This window comes from Ranitomeya imitator, chromosome 6 (genome assembly GCF_032444005.1).
Source record: "Ranitomeya imitator isolate aRanImi1 chromosome 6, aRanImi1.pri, whole genome shotgun sequence".
Lineage (NCBI taxonomy): Eukaryota > Metazoa > Chordata > Amphibia > Anura > Dendrobatidae > Ranitomeya > Ranitomeya imitator.
In genome coordinates this window covers 401,062,864-401,089,069 of record NC_091287.1, presented here as the reverse complement: position 1 = coordinate 401,089,069, position 26,206 = coordinate 401,062,864, and the positions used below count along the sequence as shown (strand labels likewise).

Below are 26,206 nucleotides of genomic sequence, written 5' to 3'. Positions count from 1 at the left end.
AAATGAGGCTGAAGAGCAATTGTAGATCTGTAGACTGTCACTCCAGCTTTATCCGCTATCTCCTACAGCTTTACTAATGGCTCCTTTGCCTGAAGTCTCACAGCATAGTAGCTGTCAGTTAAAGTGAACCTGTCTGCAGTTTTGGCCGATATAAAATGCGGCCACCGCCTTTCAGGGCTTATCTGTAGCATTCTATAATGCTGTAGATAAGCCCAGATCCGACCAGAAAAATAAGAAAAATAACTTATTACACTCACCTGGGGGACGGTCTGATGGGTGTCGAAGGTCCGGCGCCCTCCCATCTACTTGCGATGTCACCCTCCTGTTGCTTCATGTCTCCCCGGCATTGCACTCCTGCGCAGGCGTACTTATCTGCCCTATAGAGGGCAGAGGAAAGTACTACAGTGCACTGGCACCGGGAAAGGTCAGAGGGCCAGCGCCAGCGCACTGCAGTACTTTACTCCGCCCTTTACAGGGCAGATAAGTACGCCTGCGCAGGAGCGCGATGAAGCAACAGGAGGGCGGCATCGCAAGAAGATGGGAGGCACAGGACCCAGACCTGCCACACCCATCAGACCGGATCACCTACCTCCCCAGGTGAGTATAAAAATTATTTTTCTTATCTTTCAGGTCGGACCGGGGGCTATCTACAGCATTATAGAATGCTGTACATAAGCCCTGAAAGGCAGTGGCCGTATCTTATATCCGTCAAAACAGCTGACAGGTTCCCTTTAAGCAGGAGGAGTTGGCGCTGGGCAGGAAATAGAGCTGGAGTGACAGAGGCTTCAGATCTACTGTAGTCCTTCAGCCGCACTTGCTTCGCTACAAAAAAATAAAAAGTAAATCAACATTTGAGTAGATGAGGAATCAATTGGACATGTAAAGGCATTGCTGTAGATGTCTTTGAAAGAGCTACATGCATATATAGTTTGGAGAGTGAGATTCCCTTTATTTTGGCTTCTATGGCCTGGGTATGTCTTGGATACAGAACTTAAAACTAAATGCTCACATACGCAATTCACTGGTCACTAAAAGGTGATTGCTGATTTTTGGAATACCGTATATTTTTTATATTCAGGATTTTATGTATTCGTATTTGCCAATATCACAACAATCCTGATGTAAATGGCTGCTTATATCCCTGAAATTCTAAAGAATACATGTACTGTATACACTTAATAATATTGGATTGTTTTCCTTGTTGTATTTGAAAGACCTTTATCAATGAATGTAAAATCTTTGATACTTGGATATGCTCTGCTTTGTGAAGTCAGATTCATAAAGCCATTACCACTCCATAAAAAGAATAAACATCTCTCTATATTAGGATATTTTGAACTTCTCAAACACACCAGTAATATTCACACTTGAGAATATTTAGAAATTCTTCAATTAACATCTTTCGAGCTTATCAAAATAACATTTATTTTTCAATATAAGGTATATATTTCTGCATCACATAAAATTTCAGACCCTAGACATGAGTGTATGCCATCTGCCAGCACCAGTTCAACACTACAATTCCTACTGGTGTTTATGGTAGCCTAGAAGGTTTCATGTATTGGATGGTTTTACAAAATGCCAACTAATCCAGTAGGGTTACATAAATTAAGTGCTATGGGGTTTGTGAAGGTGCAAGTTGCACAAAAAGTCAGAGAACACAAATCTACATTTCATACAGCTGAATAGACTCCTCTCGTGGCCACGATCAATAGATATCTGGAAGGTATGTGTAATTTCTGTCCCAGTACTTCCCACGGTAAAGCCAGTCCTGCGCATTGTTGTGAGGATTAGGGCCTTGGTGAAACCACCTGCAAAAAGAATTATTTGCATGTAAATTATATTAAAATGCAGATTATACTTAACATACTTAAGTGCATATATTGTCATATCAGCGACAATTGTTACCATACTGTGTGTTCAGGCAAGAAAGGGGCTTTCAGAGCTTACAATACTGATCGCCCATCTGTCGGGAAATGTCATTATAATCAAATCGGTAAAGGCCGTACTCCAGGCACCCTCACTGTTCAGCTGTTTACCTACTTGCCGTCTACTGGATATTGGATATATTTTGCTTAGGGGAAAGAACAGCGGCACAGCCAAAGTGAAAATCGAAGGGTGCAACTATTGCGCCTATAATATAAATGTATTTAGAAAAAAAAAAAAGAAAAAAAGAGGTGCAAATGAAAGTGCACACACAACAAATACGGTAAGTGAAATAAGCTTTATTTAGAAAACTAAAAAGTGTAAAATGGCATAAAAACATGTAAAATAGCATAAAAAACAGACAGCACACACCCCTAGTAGAATGTGCGAATACGGGCTAAGTAGGTCCAAATAACCCCACAAAGTATAAATATAACTCCAGTGAAGTAGGGCAATAGATGACTCCATGCAATGGACAAGCAGTAAACAACATGGAATAATTATGTGGAGAACCACTAAAATTTGAAAAGCACCAAATAAAAATATAATATTAATTATCAAATCACTCACAATAAAGTACAGATCTTGTAAACAATAATATGGTGCAAAAATTCAGCAAGATCACAAATGTATCCATGTTGTAAACCACAAAAGATATGTAAAGAACACCACCAATACTTGCCACCACATGAGCAACATGAGCATAAGAAACCCTGGAGTATCCCAACGCGTATCGCTACTCCATGTATATAATATAGCCTCCATCCCCTGTTGATGCCAGTCACTCTGGCGAAACATGTCGGGGAGGTTTAGGGCAATTTTTTAGATAACACTAGGCAGTGTAGGTTGATATGGCGATAAATATGGTATAGGTAGCGGCCGCACCTGAATCCACATGCCTTCTATTGTATTTATTAATGGGGTAATGAGAATCTTATAGGACGTGAGTTCAATCTAATTCAACCATTGGTATATTGGTGTCCCCCAATACCACACTGTCTAGTGCGAGTTTTAATCTTTTCCTTAGTTGGCAAATAAAGTATAATTTTTTTAGGTCTTTAGTTAGGGTTACTTGCTTTCGGCAATCTGTTATTTAACATACAAGAATGCGCTCCAAAGGCTGGAAGCTATCACAGCGCATGCAGAAGCAATCGCTATGCGTTCTAAAGAAGCAGAGAATGTGTCTCGCCACCAGCATACAGTGAGCAGGAGCTAGAGAAGCAAACAAGGTATTAAAAAAAAAAAAAAAGGAAAGAAATATTGAAAGCATTATTAGCAATGTAATTCATAACACTCCGAGGCCAAGTACAAACGGCCACATCAATGAAGACTTTATCAAACAAGTAGTAGAGACACAACCCTATAAAATGTGGAGACACAGGTGTGAGTAAGGGTCCGAAGGGAACAATGGGTGAGAGTACATCCAGAATTCCCCCTAATGCAGACACACCCACACCATGGTGACCACATCAGGGCATTAAAAAACCTGTGAACAGATATATCTTGCTCACACAAGAACTACAAGCCCTTTCCATGGCTGATTGGTAGGAATGTAGCATGTCAGACACCTAATCATTTGATATCAATATAGAAAAGACCAGGGAAATTACAGTTATTTATGTGTCAGCATGTCATGTCCAGGGGTTCCACACTTGATGAACAAGATGGCAAATGTTTCGATCTTCCCAGACCTTGGGACCCGTTACGAGCAATATACACTGCTCAAAAAAAATAAAGGGAACACATCTTAGATATCACTGAATGAAATATTCCAGTTGTAAATCTTCATTCATTACATAGTGGAATGGGTTGACAACAATAAAACCTAAAAAGGATCAACTTAATTCACAACTAACATTCCACGGAGGTCTAGAGTTGCAATGATGCTCAAAATCAAAGTGGAAAATGAAGTTACAGGCTGATCCACCTTCAGTGGAAATGGCTCAAGACAAGGAAATGATGCTCAGTAGTGTGTAGCCTCCACATGCCTGTATGATCTCCTTACAACACCTGGGCATGATCCTGATGAGGCGGCAGATGGTCTCCTGAGGGATCTCCTCCCAGTTCTGGACCAAAGCATCTGGCAACTCCTGGACAGTCTGTGGTGCAGCGTGACGTTGGTGGATGGTGCGAGACATGATGCCCCAGATGTGTTCAATCGGATTCAGGTCTGGGGAACGGGAGGGCCAGTCCATAACTTCAATGCCTTCATCTTGTAGGAACTGCTGACACACTCCAGCCACATGAGGTCTGGCATTGTCCTGCATTAGGAGGAACCCAGGGCCAACTGCACCAGCATATGGTCTCACAAGGGGTCTGAAGATCTCATCTCGGTACCTAATGGCAGTCAGGCTACCTCTGGCGAGCTCATGGAGGGCTGTGCGGCCCTCCAAAGAAATGCCACCCCACACCATTACTGACCCACTCCCAAACCGGTCATGCTGAAGGATGTTGCAGGCAGCAAATCGCTCTCTACTGCGTCTCCAGACTCTGTCACATGGGCTCAGTGTGAATCTGCTTTCACCTGTGAAGAGCACAGGGCACCACTGGCAAATTTGCCAGTGGCGAATTGGCCAATCCTGGTGTTCTGTGGCAAATGCTAAGTGTCCTGCACAGTGTTAGGCTGTGAGCACAACCCTCATCTGTGGACATCGGGCACTCAGACCATCCTCATGGAGTCAGTTTCTAACCATTTGTGCAGACACATGCACATTTGTGGTCTGCTGGAAGTCATTTTGCAGGGCCCTGGCAGTGCTCCTCCTGTTCCTCCTTGCACAAAGGCTGAGGTAGCCATCCTGCTGCTGGGTTGTTGCCCTTCTATAGCTCCCTCCACGTCTCCTGGTGTACTGGCTGTCTCCTGGTAGCGCCTCCAGCCTCTGGACACTACGCTGACAGACACAGCAAACCTTCTTACCACAGCTCGCATTGATGTGCCATCCTGGATGAGCTGCACTACCTGAGCCACTTGTGTGGGTTGTTGAGTCTGTATCATGCTACCATGAGTGTGAAAGCACAACCAACATTCAAAAGTGACCAAAACATCAGCCAGAAAACATTGGTACTGAGATGTGGTCTGTCGTCCCCACCTGCAGAACCACTCCTTTATTGAGTGTCTTGATAATTGCCAATAATTTCCATCTGTTGTCTATTCCATTTGCACAACCGCATGTGAAATTGATTGTCAGTGTTGCCCCCTAAGTGGACAGTTTGATTTCACAGAAGTTTGATTTACTTGGAGTTATATTCTGTTGTTTAAGTGTTCCCTTTATTTTTTGAGCAGTGTACTTCGTTGTCAGCCTCTTCACAAACCTCTACTAAATTGCTCCAAACAGGGTGGAACAAAGTACTGGGTGGACACTGGACATATCAATGGTGCAAATTCCCTCTCCAAAGCAGGAGGAAATGTGCATTAGGCCGGTTTCACACGTCAGTGGCTCCGGTACGTGAGGTGACGTACCAGAGCCACTGACACACGTAGACACACAAAAATCAATGCATCTGTTCAGATGTCATTGATTTTTTGCGGATCGTGTCTCCGTGTGCCAAACACGGAGACATGTCAGTGTTCGTGGGAGCGCATGTATTACACGGACCCATTAAAGTCTCCGTGTAGGAGACAGCGCTACATTAACCCCTTCATGACCTTGGGATTTTTTGTTTTTCCGTGTTCGTTTTTCACTCCCCTCCTTCCCAGAGCCATAACTTTTTTATTTTTCCATCAATTTGGCCATGTGAGGGCTTATTTTTTGCGGGACGAGTTGTACTTTTGAACGACATCATTGGTTTTAGCATGTCGTGTACTAGAAAACGGGAAAAAAATTCCAAGTGCGGTGAAATTGCAAAAAAAGTGCAATCCCACACTTGTTTTTGGTTTGGCTTTTTTGCTAGGTTCACTAAATGCTAAAACTGACCTGACATTATGATTCTCCAGGTCAGTACGAGTTCATAGACACCTAACATGAGTAGGTTATTTTTTATCTAAGTGGTGAAAAAAAATTCCAAACTTTGCTAAAAAAAAAAAAAAAAAATTGCGCCATTTTCCGATACTCGTAGCGTCTCCATTTTTCATGGTCTGGGGTCGGTGGAGGGCTTATTTTTTGCGTGCTGAGATGACGTTTTTAATGATAGCATTTTGGTGCAGATACGTTCTTTTGATCGCCCGTTATTGCATTTTAATGCAATATTGCGGCGACCTAAAAAACGTAATTCTGGCGTTTCGAATTTTTTTCTTGCTACGCCGTTTAGCGATCAGGTTAATGCTTTTTTTTATTTGATAGATCCGGCGATTCTGAGCGCGGCGATACCAAATATGTGTAGATTTGATTTTTTTTTTATTGATTTATTTTGATTGGGGCGAAAGGGGGCGATTTAAACTTTTATATTTTTTTCACATTTTTTTTTAACTTTTTTTTTTTTTTAACTTTTGCCATGCTTCAATAGCCTCCATGGGAGGCTAGAAGCAGGCACAACTCGATCGGCCTCTGCTACATAGCAGCGATCTGCTGTTCGCTGCTATGTAGCAGAAATGGAGGTGTGCTGTGAGCGCCGACCACAGGGTGGAGCTCACAGCCACCGGTGATCAGTAACCATAGAGGTCCCTAGGACCTCTATGGTTACCATCCTGACGCATCCTGATGCATCGCCGACCCCCGATCATGTGACGGGGGTTGGCGATGACGTCATTTCCGGCCGCCCGGCCGGAAGCGGTAGTTAAATGCCGCTGTCTGCGTTTGACAGCGGCATTTAACTAGTTAATAGGTGCGGGGCAGATCGCGATTCTGCCCGCGCCTATTACGGGCACATGTCAGCTGTTCAAAACAGCTGACATGTCCCGGCTTTGATGCGGGCTCACCGCGGAGCCCTGCATCAAAGCAGGGGATCTGACCTCAGACGTACTATCCCGTCCGAGGTCAGAAAGGGGTTAAGCGCTGCCCCCCCCACTGGTGCTGAAGCCGCGATTCATATCTTCCCTGCAGCAGCGTTTGCTGCAGAGAAGGTAGATCTTTATTTTAAACACACTTATTCTATGTGCCAGATTTTGGGGAACAGGAAAGGAGTGAGATTAGTGAAGTTCGGACTCTAAAGAGATGTATTTCTATATCATGCTTAAAAATGTGACACCTAGGTATTACTCGGATCATCTAGGGTAGTGTATTACAGAATACTGGAGCAGCATAAAAAGTCTTGGAGGCATTTCTTACATTCACATCTAGACTTTCACCAAACTGTGGAGCAGTGAGTGACAAGAATGGTGAGTGATGAGTAAGATATTGCGGCTACGGAGAAAACATAAAGGACAATGGAATACATCAATGCTTGCAGATTACTGCGCTGGACAATCATAAGAGATGATCCGATGAAGGAGTACAAGAGACAAGCATAAAAAAAAAAAAGTAGTCACTGAATGAGGACCAAATGTTGTAGTGCAATTTCTGTAACCGTGTTGAATTCGCAATAGTGTTTAGACATGATTTATTTATTTGAATTGTTGCCAAGTTTCCTCTAAATAAATATCGGAAAATAGGCATAACAATATTCTGCATCTTTATATTTGCAAAAATAACAATGTTTCAAAGAATTGAATCTTTTATGCATTAATTATATGCAGCAGTAAAAGGAAAACTGATATAGCCAACTAAAAATTTTCATTGGCAGATTTTAATTCAGGAGGTCAAAATCATTAAGAAATCAATCATTTAAAGGGACACTGTCACCTGAATTTGGAGGGAACAATCTTCAGCCATGGAGGCGGGGTTTTGAGTTTTTTGATTCACCCTTTCCTTACCCGCTGGCTGCATGCTGGCTGCAATATTGGATAGAAGTTCATTCTCTGTCCTCCATAGTACACGCCTGCACATGCCTGCAATCTTGCCTTGTGCAGGCATGTACTACAGAGGACAGAGAATGAACTTCAATCCAATATTGCAGCCAGCATGCAGCCAGTGGGTAAGGAAAGGGTGAATCAAAACCCCCAAAACCTCGCCTCCATGGCTGAAGATTGTTCCCTCCAAATTCAGGTGACAGTGTCCCTTTAATAACAACATGACAACTATTGAAAATATGTAGAACAGTGTAGAATTCCTTTAACCAAATATTACAATAACATATAGAGACCATTTATTTAGGTACAATCAAGGATACATCACATTAAAAATAATAATTTATATGATCATAGAACAATTATATAACCTGGGTTAAGAAGACTTTCTCAACTGCTCAAATGATGCTAATCCTGAGGCATTAAGCCAAGGGACCCAAATGTTTGTATAATGTAATTGCCCACCAGTTTAAGATATACACTTCTTTCCATAAGAACATAATTAATGAATACTCTACATGTGGGTGGAGTTTCCGACAACCAGTGGGAGGCAATCAATTTCCGTGCAGCATAAAGAAATCTAAATTTTTATTTTTCCCTGTTCATCTGTAAAAGCTTCATCCACATATCCTAGAATGCATACAATAGGATTTCTATATACTGTCGCTCCCATTTCTTCAATTAAGTTTAGAACAGTTGTCCAAAACCTCCAAGCTTCGGCAAGCCCACATCTAGGGCATGTGGAACCCCCACGTAGACCATTTTTAAACATCCATACTGATGTTTTATATAACCTATATGTGATATACCTACTGTATCCTCACCCATCCCTTGTAGATTGTGAGCCCTCGTGGGCAGGGTCCTCTCCTCCTGTACCAGTTGTGACTTGTATTGTTCAAGATTATTGTACTTGTTTTATTATGTATACCCCTCCTCACATGTAAAGCGCCATGGAATAAATGGCGCTATAATAATAAATAATAATAATAATAATATACAGTTGCGACAAACCTTTTAGTCTTGCCAAGAGGCAATTTGGGGATGTACTCTAAAATGGAGTTCCACATCTCATTTGAAATGGGCCCCAACTCATTTTCCCATTTGACGTTGGCTTTCAGAGGGTAGTTTGAAAGAATTATACTTAGAAGGTTATGTAGATTAAGGATATGAACTATTTGGTGTTTCTCTGTGACCCTATAATGTCTAGCACCAAGATCTGCATTGACACTCAAAAGCATGTTGCAACTGTAGGAATTGATAAAACAATATGACATAAGGTGTATCCCTCTTGCAGTCTATCAATTGTTTAAAAAATATTCTGTTCCATAAGTTGCAAGAGGTTCCACACCCCAACCTGCCATCAATATTCAAAGCCTTATATGGACAAACTCCGAAACATTATTTGTATTTCAAATTTTGGTGAATTTTGTAAAAGCAGTCACATTCCATAACTGTTCAATTATTTCCATTTTTTTTTGTGTTGTGGAGTATTTGGAAGAGCATATATGGAATTTGCCTGCCTCAAGATTTGAAAGCAGTGGACCCAGTCTAACCATGTATCGAAGGGCAATTCCCATAGGGTTATTACTATTATATTGCCCCCTCCCCCAATCTTCAAAATATTTCATCTTCTGAAACCGCCTTTTTCTTTCTGTAGCCCGTAAGGTTACCTGATTTTGCATGTCCTGAGCAGGTTTCAACCTGCTTTGCACAGCCGGCGCTGGATCTGTAATCATTGCACTCTCTACATCTCCCAATTCCTGAAATACCAATTGATCCTGCTGCTTAGGACAGGATTTAACTGCTGACATTTCTTTTATAAAATTACCCCTAATGTAGGCCTTCATGGCTTCCCATACACGTAAAAAAGTTGTATTTTTTATTGATCTAAAGTGTTACATACGTGGTTGTGGAACCACTGTGCCCCGGTCCGGTGGAGAACCTGGAGGTGTGTTACTAAGCGACCAGCTGGTTCTTTACTAGGGCCCCTGATGGTGTGGTTAGACTTGAATCCAGATGGACAGCAGGTGTTACTCCAGGACAAACAATGAAGCCGCATCAGCTGGCTGGGAAGCAGAACCGGCCAGGAACTGGATAACAAGAGGACATGCGTCTGGCAGACAGAACAGGTACTGGATCAGGAATGGACCGGATAGGTTCAGGAAGACAGGACGGACTCCGGTTCAGGTTCACAGATGCAGGTTCAGACTTGACTGGTGAGGCTGGTGGCATAGGTGCAGACAAGACGAATCAGGCTGTGGATTTCATAAAGGCAGGACAGCTCAGGAACAGGTTACAGCAGGGTAAGTAGGACCCCCTTCAGACAGGGTAGGCAGGATGGACAGACTCTGGTTCAGACAGAGCAGGCACTCCATACCCGTCTCCATCTGAAGCACAGGCTCCACATCTTTACCAACCTCAAGCTTGATAGACAGACTGATCAAGCTTTGTCATTCTAAACCTATCGGTTGATCCAACTCAATAGACGTACGGTTATCTGTAACTGAAGAAGGTCTGAAGTAAGACCGAAACGTTTTGCTACTACAGTGGACAACAATAAACCACCACTTGTTTATTTAAAGTAGAGTGCCGAGTTTTTGAATGCATAATGATATTTTGGTAACCTATTCGAGCACCCTCTCTATTTGTGCGCACGGTTATCCATTTCACTAGAGCAGGCAGGACAGACAGGATCAAGTTCAGGGAGCACTGGTGCTAAAACCTTACAACTTGGTAGCAGGAAACACAGTGAATACTAAAGTTGCTAAGGCACCTCCCAAAAGTGAAGGGTGCCTTTTATATCAGACGTCTCCCAGATCTTGGCTGGGAAGATTTTCAGAAAAGTGAGTGCTGTCCCTTTCAGAGGCAGGGAGAGCGTGCCCTAAGCATATTCCCAGGAGACCTGCGTGACATGCGTGGGACCTGGAAGGAAGCAGACACCAAGAAAGGATGGGTAAGTGACCATGCCGGCATTCCTGCTGGACCGGGGAAAGAGGACTTGTGCAGGGGTGCCGATGCTGTTCTAACAAAAAGATACTCCTTTAGTTCCCGTTCAATTTTTCCCTCAAGGTCTATAACTTGCAACTAAAAAGTGGGTCTACACTGCACTGAGACATTAAGCAGGCCTAGGGAGATACAGAGAGGCCAATGATCGAATAGCACTCTGGGTAGCTAGCTGATGTATGATGTAACGCCCTGATTCAGTTCAGTTCCAAGACCCACAACAATTCTCGACAAAGGAGAGTTTGGATGAAAAACAGGAGTATTGGTATAAAAAGATGACCAGCTCTCCAAAAACAAATTAAAGCAGTCTCCTTAAGTAGGTGACCAAAGGGGATACAGTTGCCTTCCACCCTCTTGGCTTCATGCCTCCCTCTGTCCCAGAGAGAATCTGGCAGATATACGGTAATTAAAATCCCCTATTAAAATATAGCGGATTTGTGAGACACCAGCAATAATAGACTTTTTGGTATAATTTTACTGGAATACGGTGGTGCTATGTAGATCGAGATTATTAATAGAGACTTTGTAAATGACTGAGAAGAAACATGCATACTGACCCTCTGTATCCATTATCACTAACACAAATTGAGCACTAGAATGTACTAATATACTAACTCAAGAGTAGGTAGTTTGCGTGGAGTAATAGTTGACCTGTAACCACTTCTTATTTAGTAGATGAAGTTTCTCAGAGGTAGGATGTGAAAGATTCCCTGCCTTTTAACATTAGCAGACCCCTTATATTCCAGCTAAACATTTTCACTAACCCCGCCATATTTAATATAGTAGATATAAGTCAATTCCAATATCCTATGAGTAGAGCATTTCCGTTTTACATAGCTAGTTAAGCAGATCTTACAGGATTGTCGACAATATAAAACATTCAAAAAACCCCAACCAGATATGAAGCACCTGAACAAGGAGATGAAGTATTTCTATGGCTCTGTCTAGTTATCTCTCAAACCCCTAAAAGGCAGAGAAAATGACGGCTCAGTCACTGTGGAAAGTATAGGAGAATCCCGCCTAAAACCTGCGCCTAGCTGGGGTTCAATTATCCACCAAGGAGACTTAAGGACTGCAATATAAACATAATAAAACCTGAGGGGGAAAAAAACCCCAAAATATTTGTTAACCTGTCCAACATGCAGGATTTCTTCCCATGCTCAAGAATCACAGTGTTTCTGAAGAATTAAAGTTCATACTACAGGATCTTCAACTTGTAACATCAAGAATTTGATCCTGGGGTATTTGTCTCTAATTCATAACCAGCCAGCGGCTTCTTTTGAATCTTGGGAGAAAAAAAAAAAAAAAAAAAGTATATGGTACTTCCGGATACCACCCTTATTTTGGCAGGGTACATCACTGACCATGGGACAAGCAAATCTCTTATGTTTTTGAAACCAAGGAATTTGGCCCTTTGTTTCTGCACTTCTATATGATAGTCTGAAAGATCGAGATTTTTGATCCATTAATCGTAAGAGTCGGGGGATCCCTTGCCTGTCGCAGGATCATCTCTGTCCCAATAGTGTTAAATTTTAGCCAGCACAGGTCTTGGAGGCTGTCCAGGAGGAAGAGAACCCCATGAGCTTGTTCCATAGAAAACAGAGGGGTTAAGGTTGCAGGGCCGATTTTTAAATTTCAGCCAGTTTTTAAAGAACTCGGTAGAAGAGCCTTCTATTTTTTCAGTCAAACCAATAAGTCTTATATCATTGCGCCTTGATCCATTTTCAAGGTCATCTGTTTTCGCCAGCAGTGATAATATCTGCTATACTGCAAGCCTGCTCTTTGCTTGTGCTGGCTATTTGATCCTCATTAGTGCCGATTCTGCCTTCCACTGTCCCTGTTCCATCTTCTATTTTATGCCGTTTGTGACATATACCTGCCATCTCATCTGTAAGACCACCAAACTGTACACTCAAAACAGAAATACCACTGCCATGAAAGGGTCTTTTAAAGTGGGTTCCTCTGGTACCTGTATGTCCCCATGGTGCAGATTAGGCTGTGGGCAGGAAGTACTGTACCACGTGCAGCTTTGCCGGCTTTTCGCCCCTCGATCAATCTGGCTGCCTCTCCTATCTTTCCCTCACCTGATTCTTCCGCTCCGTAGCCTGTGCATAGCTGCGGGGTAGTTGCTGTGTTAATGCCTCCATCACCAAATGAGACCAGAATTACGGTGATGGAAAATTGCTCAAGCCTGGTCACCACTTCCATCCTCCTCCTCATTTCCCGTTCAATCTGTCTCCAGCATGACGACGACAGCGCCATCTTGAAGCGGAGGGACTGCTTTTCACGCTGTCTTTTTGTGGCTCCTTCTGGTCAGTCCCCCACGGAACAAGGTTCCCCCACTCTGATCAACTTATCCAGTAAATATACTGCGATAGCACTTTTAATCATACCAATACACAAGCTTTCATTGTTCTACCCACCTTGTTTTCCAGTCTTCATCTGACTTAGAACGATTCTTCCGAGCAGCTCTTTGTTTTTCTTCTAGTCTTTTCTTTTCTTCACTTGCTGTATCTTAGATAATGAAAATAAAAAAGGCAGTTAGACCAATTTGTGTGTGCAACTTGTTATACATTATTAAAAGGGAATCTATCAGTAGGAACAACTCTCTTAAGTTGTCTATATGAACATGTAGGTGATAGAAAGTTGAATACAATTATACATTGATATCTGAGATCTAATTTCTTATTCCCAACAAATCCACATTTTTCTTAATATGTAAGTGAACTGTTAAGATCTATGGGCATAACCTAGATCTCTCTGAGAATCTTCCAGAGCTTACTTTACAATAATAAGGGTATGTGTACACGTTGCAGATTCTCTGCGGATCCGCAGCGTTTTTTGCAGTGCAGAAATGCTGCAGATCCGCAATTGATTTTCAGTACAATGTAAATCAATGAGAAAAAAAAAATGCTGTGCGCACTTTGCGGAAAATCCGCTGCGGAAACGCTGCAGTTTAAAAGAAGTAGCATGTCACTTTTTTGTGAATCTACAGGGTTTTGCACCCATTCCATTATAGAAAACCGCAGGGGTAAAAACCGCAGCAAATCCGCAAGAAAACCGCAGCAAAAAATGCTGCGGAACCGCACAAGAAACGCGACAAATCCGCAGGTGCGTTTTCTGCCAGGAGAGGCAGAATCCGCACCAGAAATTCCTAAGTTTAATCCACAACGTGTGCACATAGCCTAAAGAGGGGTGGAGATTTGCATTAGTAGTGTGACACATGTAGATCTGGAGCGCAGAATGGCAGTCATTACATATCACACTGGTAATGCCCCCTTTATTTTAAAATATGCTCTGGAGGCAGATCTTCATGAAGATCTATGAGCCAAACAGATGTGAATAGCCCTTTACATATTAAGAATACTGTGCATTTTCCTGGTATAAAACATCGAAAGCAGGTATCAACAAATCACTTTTATTCAGCTTCCCAAGACCTACATGTCCATATACATGACTTACCAGGGTTGATCCTACTGACAGATGTCATTACAATGGTGCTTGCAGGTTTCTGAATCCTTCAGAATTATACATTTTGTGGCATAAATTTGACCTAAAACTACTGCAGATTTTTACACAAGGTTGATAAAGAAAAGCAAATTAAATGCTGTATATACTTGAGTATAAGCCGACCCCCCTAATTTTGCCACAAAAAAACTGGGAAAACTTAATGACGTGAGTATAAGCCTAGGGTGGAAAATGCAGCAGCTACTGGTAAATTTCAAAAATAAAAATAGGTACCAATAAAAGTAAAATTAATTGAGACATCAGTAGGTTAAGTGTTTTTGAATATCCATATTGAATCAGGAGCCTCATATAATGCTCCATACAGTTCTTGATGGGCCCCATAAGATGCTCCATACAAAATACGCCCCATATAATGCTCCATAAAGTTTGAGCCCCATAAAATGCTCCATATTAAAACATGCCTCATATAATGCTGCACAAAAGTTAATAATGGCCCCATAAGATGCTCCATAGAAAATGTGCCCCATACATTGCTTCACAAATGTTGATTATGGCCCCATAAGATGCTCCATAGAGACATTTGCCCCATACAATGCTGCACAAATGTTGATTATAGCCCCATAAAAAACCAAGAGAAAAATGGACACTTGAGCAAAATAGAATATTTTATTGAAGAACTATATTAAAATACATAAATAATGCAAGATAAGAACATCATAAGATGATGCAATGACAAACAAGAAGGCGACACTAGTGCCACACACAGGCGTGATAATAAATCAGTGGAGCAAATAAGATAAATTTATATATATGCCACAGGAATACACTTATATATATCAAGAAAATACATCATGATATAGGGTGATGCATAATGCATATGAGAGATATATATCCAGATATAGTATAATTAACTGGGCAAATAGTGACAAGAATCAATAAAATAGTAACATGCAATATTGCTCATAGATATACTATGGGTACAGGGAGATACAGGATGAGAAATGCCTAGTATTGCAGCCAAAGTGGTAATAAAAGAGTACCAATAAAGTGCAGAGTGCAAGCCAAATATGGCAAGGTAAACAGTACCACTATTAATGCTAATGCAGAAGCTCATTAAAGTAATGAATATGCGGCTACACCCCTATGGAAGTAGAGTCGCGTCCATATTCATTACTGTAATGAGCGGTACCATGTGACCGCTCAACACAGGAAGAACTGCCGGCGCCTGGAGACCATTGGAGATGCAGGGACTGCGCCAGGAGCAGCTGAGAATGTGACAGCTGCCGCTCCCCCTCCCCCGTCGACCCCCTGAGACAATGACTCGAGTATAAGCCGAGAGGGGTGCTTTCAGCCTAAAAAAAATGGGCTGAAAATCTCAGCTTATACTCGAGTATATACGGTAAGTAAAATAGATTGTTTCCTCATAGAAAAAACATTACTAAATCTATCAAAGTCTGATCTTCATAGCACAATTGTGGAAATCTACAAAGGCAACTTCCGAAAACATCAGCAGAAGAATTGTTGATGCTCCCCAGGTCAGAAAAGGTTACACAACTATCTCTAAAGAGTTTGGACTCAACCAATTCACAGTTACAAAGATTGTAGTCAAATGGAGAAAACTCAAAGCCATCATTTACCTTTCCAATGTATAGTTGAAGTGTAACAGTTTTTTTTTTATTTTATATAAATCAATAGTACATATGAAAAGAAAGTTTGCCATCAGATGAATGGGCTACTTTCTCCACCAGGACTGATCATTCATTCTGAAAAGATTTTTGGTACTCAATGTAAAATCTGTCTCCGTAGTCTTCATTGGGGGAAACAGAGAACCGTGGGATAGTCTGCTGTCAGATGGAACCAATATTACCTTCTAAATGAAAATTGTCTCAGCAGACTATACCACCCCTGCTAGCCTAAGGCTCCCTCAATTTAGTGAGAAAGGAGGTAGGAGAAGCAAAACAAACATTAAAGCATATGGAAAAATAATTCAATTACACCCAGAGAGATGAAAATGAACGCCTAACCAGGCAACTAAGGGTGGGTGCTGTGTCCCCAATGAAGAATACAGAGGAACAGATTTTACAATGAGTACCACAAATCTTAATTGATCAGACCCTTCATTGGGGGACAGAGAACCACAGAACATCCTAAAAAGGTCCCAGGGTTGGGAAAATCTACTGTTTCTACCAAGTTCTCCACTCTTACTCAGGCCGAAGCTTGAGCAACTGCCGCCTGCCCAAATTTGCATCCAAAGAACTAAAGTTGTGGACCCTGTAAAATGTGAAGGTGGTCCACAATCCAACTAATTCTAATCCAACAGCAATGTTGCTTTAGATACAACCATGCCCCCGCGAGGGCCATCCGGCATGACAAACAAGTAATCAGACCTTCTAAATGGGACAGTGGCTGGTGAATAACACTGTACAGTCCTGACAACATCTAACTTACGGAAAGCCTTCTCGACTGGTGCAGTCAAGACCTTTACAACCTATAGAAAGGTTGTGGAGGACCTGAAGTAAGCAGTTCATGGAAGAAAGCTCACCAACATAACATAATAGAAGACGTTTTGTAGAGAGGAATGGGCTATAATTCCTCGAAGCTAATATATAGGACCAATCAATTACCAGGAAATGTTTAGATACAGTTATTGCTGCATAAGGCAGTCACACCAAATACTGAGAGCAAATGTTCACATTCGTTTGCCTCTCTCACACATATGCAATATTTAATAAGTAAAAGATGACAAACTATTATTTTTTACTCCCTTGATGTGGTTCTTTTTTTCTACATTTAGGACTTGTGTGAAAATGTAATGAAGTTTTAAGTCAAATCTATGCAAAAATATGGAAAATTCTGAAGGGTTCACAAATTTTCAATCACTATGCGCTTATAAATATGTGTATAATATAGCGGAAATGCATTAAAATATTTAATGATCACCGTCTCCAGCTTCCAGCGATGCTCCAGTACTCTCCCGGACCATGTGACCACTTCAGCTTTGCCAGATCACATGGGATCTACTGTGTGGGGTGGTGCTACTTTCCCAATGCAAGTCTTGGAGACTGAACAATGGTCTATATCAACACTGAGAAAGCGACTTCCGTTCCACAGTAAACCCTTTTGTGAGCCAGCAAGTCTGATCACATGGTCCAGGAGATGACTAGAGTGGAACTGGAAACTGGAGAAGTCAGCGATAAAGTATTTTACTGCACTTACACTAAACACATTAGCGAATAAAAATTTAGCTGGAAGAAAAGGTTATCAAAATGTAATGTTTTCACAACAGAATGCTATATATCAGAACAGAGGAAAATGTATAATCTTATTTCAAGGTGGAAACCTCTGAGGCAACCACCCCAAATTGCATTGATATATGGTCTTTTGGGTGGAAAGGTGGGGGTAGTGGGTGGTCTTAAAGTTAAGGGACAGTAAGCATAATATAGAATGAAATCTAAAATGTCACAGCAAATCTGATGTTGATTTAAAGTTTTCTCAAAGAGGGATACTTTTGAGGTAGTTTCACTGTATAAAGAACGTATTATAATTCATAGAGCTAAGGGTTGTGCTAGATCTTCCATGGAACTTTCATGGTTGTGAATTTGCTATGGGTACAGGAGTCCATTCATGGACCTTAAGTTTGTGATGGCCATTGAGAAGTGTTCTATAATTACCAATATCTCCATTTTCCATTGCCCTAATATCAGGACGCAGTCTGCAGTCTGTCTTGGGTATAATTTTTTCCATGCCTTTATCAGATTCATTCAAGGCCATAGCGAAGTGGGTGAAGTTATACATCTATAAACAAAGAAAGGCAGATATTTTAGTCAACAGGAAAACAAGGTGTATCATTAAATGTGAAAATTGCCTCTACAGAGAAAAAGAGGACTTGAACTCTATAGCGCCACCTGTTGGAAGTAGCGATCCTACAAGTCACAATCAACCCTTTAACGAGTCTTGTAATATGACTTCGGATAAAAGCCAAATCAGTATCTCAATTCGCAGACACGGTGTTTCGGGCTGTTGGCCCTCATCAGTGCAAAGTATGAGAACTGATTTGGCTAGGTGAGAGGCTCTGGACTGAGGTCAAAGGGATAAGGTTTCTCCTTGTGGAGTGACATACCAGCTCTGGCTTGTCAAGGTAAGGAGGCTTATTCGCCATGCAATGCTCCTCTGGGAAATTTAATATGCAAATTACCCCTTCAGAGAAAAAGAGGACTTGAACTCTATAGCACCACCTGTTGGAAGTAGCGATCCTACAAGTCACAATCAACCCTTAGACCTCAGTCCAGAGCCTCTCACCTATCCAAATCAGTTCTCATGCTTTGCACTGACTAGGACCAACAGCCCAAAACACCGTGTCTGCAAATTGAGATTCTGATTTGGCTTTTATCTAAGTCATATTAAAAGACTTGTTAAAGGGTGGATTGCGACTTGTAGGATCGCTACTTCCAACAGGTGGCGCTATAGAGTTTAAGTCCTCTTTTTCTCTGAAGAGACAATTTGCATATTAAATTTCCCAGAGGAGCATTGCACGGCGAATAAGCCTCCTTACAAGCCAGAGCTGGTATGTCACTCTCCACAAGGAGAAACCTTATCATTAAATGAGCATTGTTTTATTAAGAATGTAGGAGTTTGATGGTTTCAATTATTTTACTGCGTTACCAGATAAAAAGTAAAAGTTTTAGAATCTAGGTAAGTCGCGCTCACTCACTTACAAGCTGTTTTCTATGTATTCTAAACAGCTCGCAAAAGCGACTTTGAAGCCAACCAGATCGCTGGGAGGCAGATGATCAGTGCCCTCTTGAAGATCAGATCCTAAAAAATGTGCTTTAATTAGTTCCTTACTAACCATATGAAAACTCCTGGTGTACTTCTTTCCATTAGATAATGTGATCTCCTAATTCCCCCCCTCCGAAGCATCAAGGCTTCATAAGTTCTCTGAAAGGGGGTCACTTAACCAGAACTTCCTGAATGATGAAATTGCTTTGACTGTACTAAAGTTCTCCACAAAAAGGAACTTAAACCTCTATTACAATTACAGATGATTATTAGACAGCTCCTCACCCAGTTATAGTTAGAGAGATCACATTTCAATGTCCCAGCTTATTTAAGAGAACATACAAAGTAGGATAATCCCACTACTCTCACAGCTGCCAGAGATGTACTGGTGCTAGATGTCCACATGGTGCTGTACTGATGCATCATGAGATTTATAACAAATCAAAGGAATAAATGCAAGGTGAAATCTAGAAAAAGTAAGTGGACCTTGTACTCCAGGGAAGGAAGTACACCATAAAAAAAATGCACAGTGCAATAGACAGTTGGGGGGTGCAGGGATGGACAAAAAAAGATGCAGAGTTATGCATAAGTCTAAACTTTCATTTAACAAAACTACTTTGTGACAATTTTGATTACATGCATCTTTGCCGAATATACAGTGGGTGGAATAAGTATAGAACACGACACCAGTTTTCTAAGTAAATGTATTTGTAAAAGTGCTATTGGCTTGAAATTCTCACCAGATGTCGGTAATAACCCATCCACACAAACAATGAATCTCAATTGGTTTCAGAGAAAGAAAATAAAGTTGCTAGAATGGCCCAGCCAATCACCTGGCCTGAATCCTATAGAAAATGTATGTAAGGAGCTAAAGCTCTGAGTTCATGGAAGGAGCCCACGGGATCTAAATGATCTGAAGTGTGTTTGTGTGGTAGAATGGGACAAAAATCACACCTGAGCAATGCATGCGACTAGTTTCTCCATATAGGAGGTGTGATGAAGATGTCATCATTAACAATGGCTTTTGTACGAAGTATTAAATACATTTCAGAAAGTGTTCAATACATTTTCCTGTATCATTTTTCTTTATTTCATATAACTTATTTTATGGTCATCTATGGTTTGATTTCTTTGCATGTGTGGATTGCATGGGTTGTTACCGACATCTGGTGAGAATTTCATGTCAATAGCACCTTCAGAAATATATTTACTTAAACTGTTGCTGTGTTCAATACGCATTTCACCCAACATATGTGCTGAGAATTATCAAGATCTGTATTCTTTCAGCAGAATGTGCATAGAAGTTGTGGCAATGTACATGCCATCATTAACAAAACTCTTCTGCTCATTACATTTAGGTGGACTAGGTGTTTCTCACCAAATTACCCGAATAACTCACACCTGTATTGAGTAATTTCATCAGCTGAAGTATGTTAGGGAACTACTCCAACTCTTTAAATATACAAAGTATGCTACTGCTTTATGCCAAATACTGAATAAAGGGTTTCATTATTTTGCAGTAATAGTGCCACTTTTGTCCATGGGTTGTGACTGGTGTTGCAGCTTAGCCAACCTGTTACAGTCTTTTCAAGAACGTATAAAGTTATGTAGTATACGCTTAAAATGGAGTAGGATGAGGCCAACCTGTGCAGAATTGGATGGTCGAGGGGCTATTCGCCATAGCAGGGTACTCCCGGGAACAACTTGTACGCTCTCGGAGTCTGGTAATGGCATTTCATCAACCTCCTCAGTATTTCCAGACTGTTAAAAGTAAATGAAATCATATGCATTAGAAACAATGACACCATTGGCATTAAGTTGACGCAGACCACACGGGTTTAGCATTGCTTTTGAATAACAAAGTTATATGGTAAATGACTTGTGTTCCTTCTATAGCACTGGTTATATATATATATATATATATATATATATATATATATATATATATATATATATATATATATATATATATATATATATATATATATATATATATATTCATACATATACACACTGGTATCCATAACTGCATAGTATCTGGTGTAAAGACTACATCTGCCAGCATTTAAACAAGAAAAAGTGACTAACAATGAGAAAGTAGGACCATTAGTGATGAGCGAATACAGGTATACTCGTTACTCGAGATTTCCCGAGCACGCTCGGGTGTCCTCCGAGTATTTTTTAGTGCTCGGAGATTTTGTTTTCTTCGCCGCAGCTGGATGATTTACAGCTACTAGCCAGCTTGATTACATGTGGGGATTACCTAGCAACCAGGCTACCCCCACATGTACTTAGCCTGGCTAATAGCTGTAAATCATTCATCTGCGGCAATGAAAACTAAATCTCCGAGCACTAAAAAAATACTCGGAGGAACGAGTATATTCTCTCATCACTAAGGACCATGAATGCATTTCCAGACTCAAATTCTATGTAAACCCAGGCAAACATTTATATTTCCAAAGCATTTCTGTATTACACTGAATTACGAAACTTTTCATTAAAAGTACATTTATATCTACAGCTCCTGTGCAGACCTATATGTTGTCTTATACAACAAAAGCTTTTCTGTAACAAATGCTGTATAAGTATGGTAGATCTGAAGCCTACGTCACTGCAGCTCTATTTTCCGTGTAGCATGCCCTCCCCCGGCTTGACTGACTTCTCCTCTGCCAGGAGTCACACAGCATAGAGTGTCAGTGTAGCAAGAGGAAGTGAGGCTGAGTGGGGAATAGAGCTGGAGTGACAGAGGTGTCAAATATACAGACTCATTTACATATCAATTCAAACGCTGATTTCTCAGTAACAGGTGAATGGACTGGCAATGTAAACGGTATCGCTTAACTTGTCTTTAAAAGACCTACATGTGTAGTGACCTGGTCCAGAGTGTGTCCGTCCCTTTCCCGACCTGTGACGCCACATAGGCGTCATGAAAGTCGGTGGCAGGATCGCGTTCCTGCAGATCGGGTGAAAGTGTTAACTGAAATTTCACTCGACCTGCAGGGACAGGGGGAGTGGTACTTGAGCCTGGGGGGTTGCTTTGGGTGGCTTTGCCCCCCGTGGCTACGATCGCTCTGACTGGCTGTTGAAAGTGAAACAATCAATCAGAGCAATCGTAATATTTCACCAATGAAAATTGGTGAAATATCACAATCCAGCCATGGCCGATGCTGCAATATCATCGGCCACGGCTGGAGACCGCGATCTGCCCCCACCACCGACTGACGGCGGAGATCTGCAGCCGCCGCCAGTGTTCCCTACCCTCCATTAAGTCCTCAACTGCAATCGTCACCTCTTCATCCTGTCCGGCACCCCTCCTGTTATGACCTGGTGGTCAGGACAATAATGGACCTGGTGGTTAAGAGCACACGGAATGACCTGATAGTTACTGATAATAAAGGATGAGCTCTGGGACGTGGGAACTCTGCTGACCGCAATCCCTAATCCTATAACGCACACTAGAAATAGCCGTGGATTGCTCCTAACGCTCCCTATGCAACTCGACACAGCCTAAGGAACTAGCTAGCCCTGAAGATAGAAAAATAAAGCCTACCTTGCCTCAGAGAAATTCCCCAAAGGAAAAGGCAGCCCCCCACATATAATGACTGTGAGTAAAGATGAAAATTACAAACACAGATGAAATAGATTTAGCAAAGTGAGGCCCGACTTACTGAACAGACTGAGGATAGGAAAGGTTGCTTTGCGGTCAGCACAAAAACCTACAAAAAGACCACGCAGAGGGCGCAAAAAGGCCCTCCGCACCGACTCACGGTGCGGAGGCGCTCCCTCTGCGTCCCAGAGCTTCCAGCAAGCAAGACTACAATAAAAATAGCAAGCTGGACAGAAAAATAGCAAACCAAAGAAAATACAAGCAGGAACTTAGCTTCTGCTGGGAAGACAGGTCACAAGAACGATCCAGGAGTGAACTAGACCAATACTGGAACATTGACAGGTGGCATGGAGCAAAGATCTAAGTGGAGTTAAATAGAGCAGCCAGCTAACGAATTAACCTCGTCACCTGTGGAAGGAAACTCAGAAACACCCACCAGAGGAAGTCCATGGACAGAACCAGCCGAAGTAACATTCATGACCACAGGAGGGAGCCCGACAACAGAATTCACAACAGTACCCCCCCTTGAGGAGGGGTCACCGAAGTCTCACCAGAGCCCTCTGGCCTACCAGGATGAGCCAAATGAAAGGCACGAACCAGATCGGCAGCATGAACATCAGAGGCAAAAACCCAGGAATTCTCTTCCTGACCATAACCCTTCCACTTGACCAGGTACTGGAGTTTCCGTCTCGAAATACGAGAATCCAAAATCTTCTCCACCACATACTCCAACTCCCCCCTCAACCAACACCGAGGCAGGAGGATCAACGGATGGAACCACAGGCGCCACGTATCTCCGCAACAACGACCTATGGAACACATTATGGATGGCAAAAGAAGCAGGAAGGGCCAAACGAAATGACACAGGATTGATAACCTCAGAAATCTTATATGGACCAATGAAACGAGGCTTAAACTTAGGAGAGGAAACCTTCATAGGAACATAACGAGATGACAACCAAACCAAATCCCCAACACGAAGTCGGGGACCCACCCAGCGCCGGCGGTTAGCGAAACGTTGAGCCTTCTCCTGGGACAAAGTCAAATTGTCCACCACATGAGTCCAAATCTGCTGCAACCTATCCACCACAGTATCTACACCAGGACAGTCCGAAGACTCAACCTGCCGTGAAGAGAAACGAGGATGGAAACCAGAATTGCAGAAAAACGGCGAAACCAAAGTAGCCGAGCTGGACCAATTATTAAGGGCGAACTCAGCCAACGGCAAAAAGGACACCCAATCGTCCTGATCAGCAGAAACAAAGCATCTCAGATATGTTTCCAAAGTTTGATTAGTTCGTTCGGTTTGGCCATTAGTCTGAGGATGGAAAGCCGAGGAAAAAGACAAATCAATGCCCATCCTAGCACAAAAGGATCGCCAAAACCTCGAAACAAACTGGGAACCTCTGTCAGAAACGATGTTCTCCGGGATACCATGTAAACGAACCACATGCTGGAAAAATAATGGCACCAAATCAGAGGAGGAAGGCAATTTAGACAAAGGTACCAAATGGACCATCTTAGAAAAGCGATCACAAACTACCCAAATGACCGACATCTTTTGAGAGACGGGGAGATCCGAAATAAAATCCATAGAAATATGCGTCCAGGGCCTCTTCGGGACCGGCAAGGGTAAAAGCAACCCACTGGCACGAGAACAGCAGGGCTTAGCCCGAGCACAAGTCCCACAGGACTGCACAAAAGAACGCACATCCCGTGACAAAGACGGCCACCAAAAGGATCTAGCCACCAAATCTCTGGTACCAAAGATTCCAGGATGCCCAGCCAACACTGAACAATGAATCTCAGAGATAACTCTACTAGTCCATCTATCAGGGACAAACAGTTTCTCCGCTGGGCAACGGTCAGGTCTATCAGCCTGAAATTTTTGCAGCACCCGCCGCAAATCAGGGGAGATGGCAGACAAAATTACCCCCTCTTTGAGAATACCCACCGGCTCAGGAACACCCGGAGAGTCAGGCACAAAACTCCTTGACAGGGCATCAGCCTTCACATTCTCAGAGCCCGGAAGGTACGAAACCACAAAATCAAAACGGGAGAAAAATACCGACCATCGAGCCTGTCTCGGATTCAACCGTTTGGCAGACTCAAGATAAGTCAAATTCTTGTGATCTGTCAAGACCACCACGCGATGCTTGGCTCCTTCAAGCCAATGATGCCACTCCTCGAATGCCCACTTCATGGCCAACAACTCTCGATTACCAACATCATAATTGCGTTCAGCAGGCGAAAACTTTCTAGAAAAGAAAGCACATGGCTTCATCACCGAGCCATCAGAACTTCTTTGCGACAAAACAGCCCCTGCTCCAATCTCAGAAGCATCAACCTCAACCTGAAATGGGAGCGAAACATCTGGCTGGCACAACACAGGGGCAGAAGAAAAACGACGCTTCAACTCCTGAAAAGCCTCTACAGCCGCAGAAGACCAATTGACCACATCAGCACCCTTCTTGGTCAAATCAGTCAACGGTTTAGCAACACTAGAAAAATTAGCGATGAAGCGCCGATAAAAATTAGCAAAACCCAGGAACTTTTGCAGGCTCTTCACAGATGTCGGCTGAGTCCAATCGTAAATGGCCTGAACTTTAACAGGGTACATCTCGATAGTAGAAGGGGAAAAAATGAACCCCAAAAATGAAACCTTCTGAACTCCAAAGAGACACTTTGACCCCTTCACAAACAAGGAATTCGCACGAAGGACCTGGAACACCATTCTGACCTGCTTCACATGAGACTCCCAATCATCCGAAAAGACCAAAATATCATCCAAATATAGAATCAGGAATTTATCCAGGTACTCTCAGAAGATGTCATGCATAAAGGACTGAAATACCGATGGAGCATTGGAAAGCCCGAATGGCATAACCAGGTACTCAAAATGGCCCTCGGGCGTATTAAATGCTGTTTTCCATTCATCGCCTTGTTTAATACGCACAAGATTATACGCCCCTCGAAGATCTATCTTGGTGAACCAACTAGCCCCTTTAATACGAGCAAACAAATCAGACAGCAACGGCAAAGGATATTGAAATTTGACTGTAATTTTATTAAGAAGGCGGTAATCAATACAAGGTCTCAAAGAACCATCCTTCTTGGCCACAAAAAAGAACCCTGCTCCTAACGGTGATGACGACGGGCGAATATGGCCTTTCTCCAAGGATTCCTTTATATAACTCCGCATAGAGGCGTGTTCTGGCACAGATAAATTGAACAATCGGCCCTTAGGAAACTTACTACCAGGAATCAAATTAATTGCACAATCGCAATCCCTATGAGTAGGTAGGGCACTGGCTTTGGGCTCATCAAGTACATCCCGATAATCCGACAAAAACTCTGGAACTTCAGAAGGAGTGGAAGACGAAATAGACAAAAATGGAACATCACCATATACCCCCTGGCAACCCCAGCTGGACACAGACATAGATTTCCAGTCCAATACTGGATTATGAACCTGTAGCCATGGTAACCCCAAAACGACCACATCATGCAGATTATGCAACACCAGAAAGCGGATATCCTCCTGATGTGCAGGAGCCATGCACATGGTCAATTGGGTCCAGTACTGAGGCTTATTCTTGGCCAAA

The 26,206-nt window shown here is 42.3% G+C and overlaps 1 protein-coding gene across 3 annotated transcripts in view; it reads right to left on the bottom strand.

The window, feature by feature from the left end:
• Positions 1 to 1,400: 1,400 nt before the first annotated feature.
• OSBPL1A (oxysterol binding protein like 1A) overlaps positions 1,401 to 26,206 on the bottom strand; it is a 237,663-nt gene continuing 212,857 nt past the window's right edge. For all 3 annotated transcript variants that reach the window (XM_069731208.1, XM_069731209.1, XM_069731210.1), the window contains 4 exons: positions 20,639 to 20,755; positions 17,887 to 18,010; positions 13,171 to 13,261; positions 1,401 to 1,811 (listed from right to left, as the gene is read on the bottom strand). In XM_069731208.1, the coding sequence (XP_069587309.1) occupies positions 1,709 to 1,811; positions 13,171 to 13,261; positions 17,887 to 18,010; positions 20,639 to 20,755 (435 nt within the window). In that variant the 3' untranslated portion in view covers positions 1,401 to 1,708. The remainder of the gene's footprint in view (positions 1,812 to 13,170; positions 13,262 to 17,886; positions 18,011 to 20,638; positions 20,756 to 26,206) is intronic.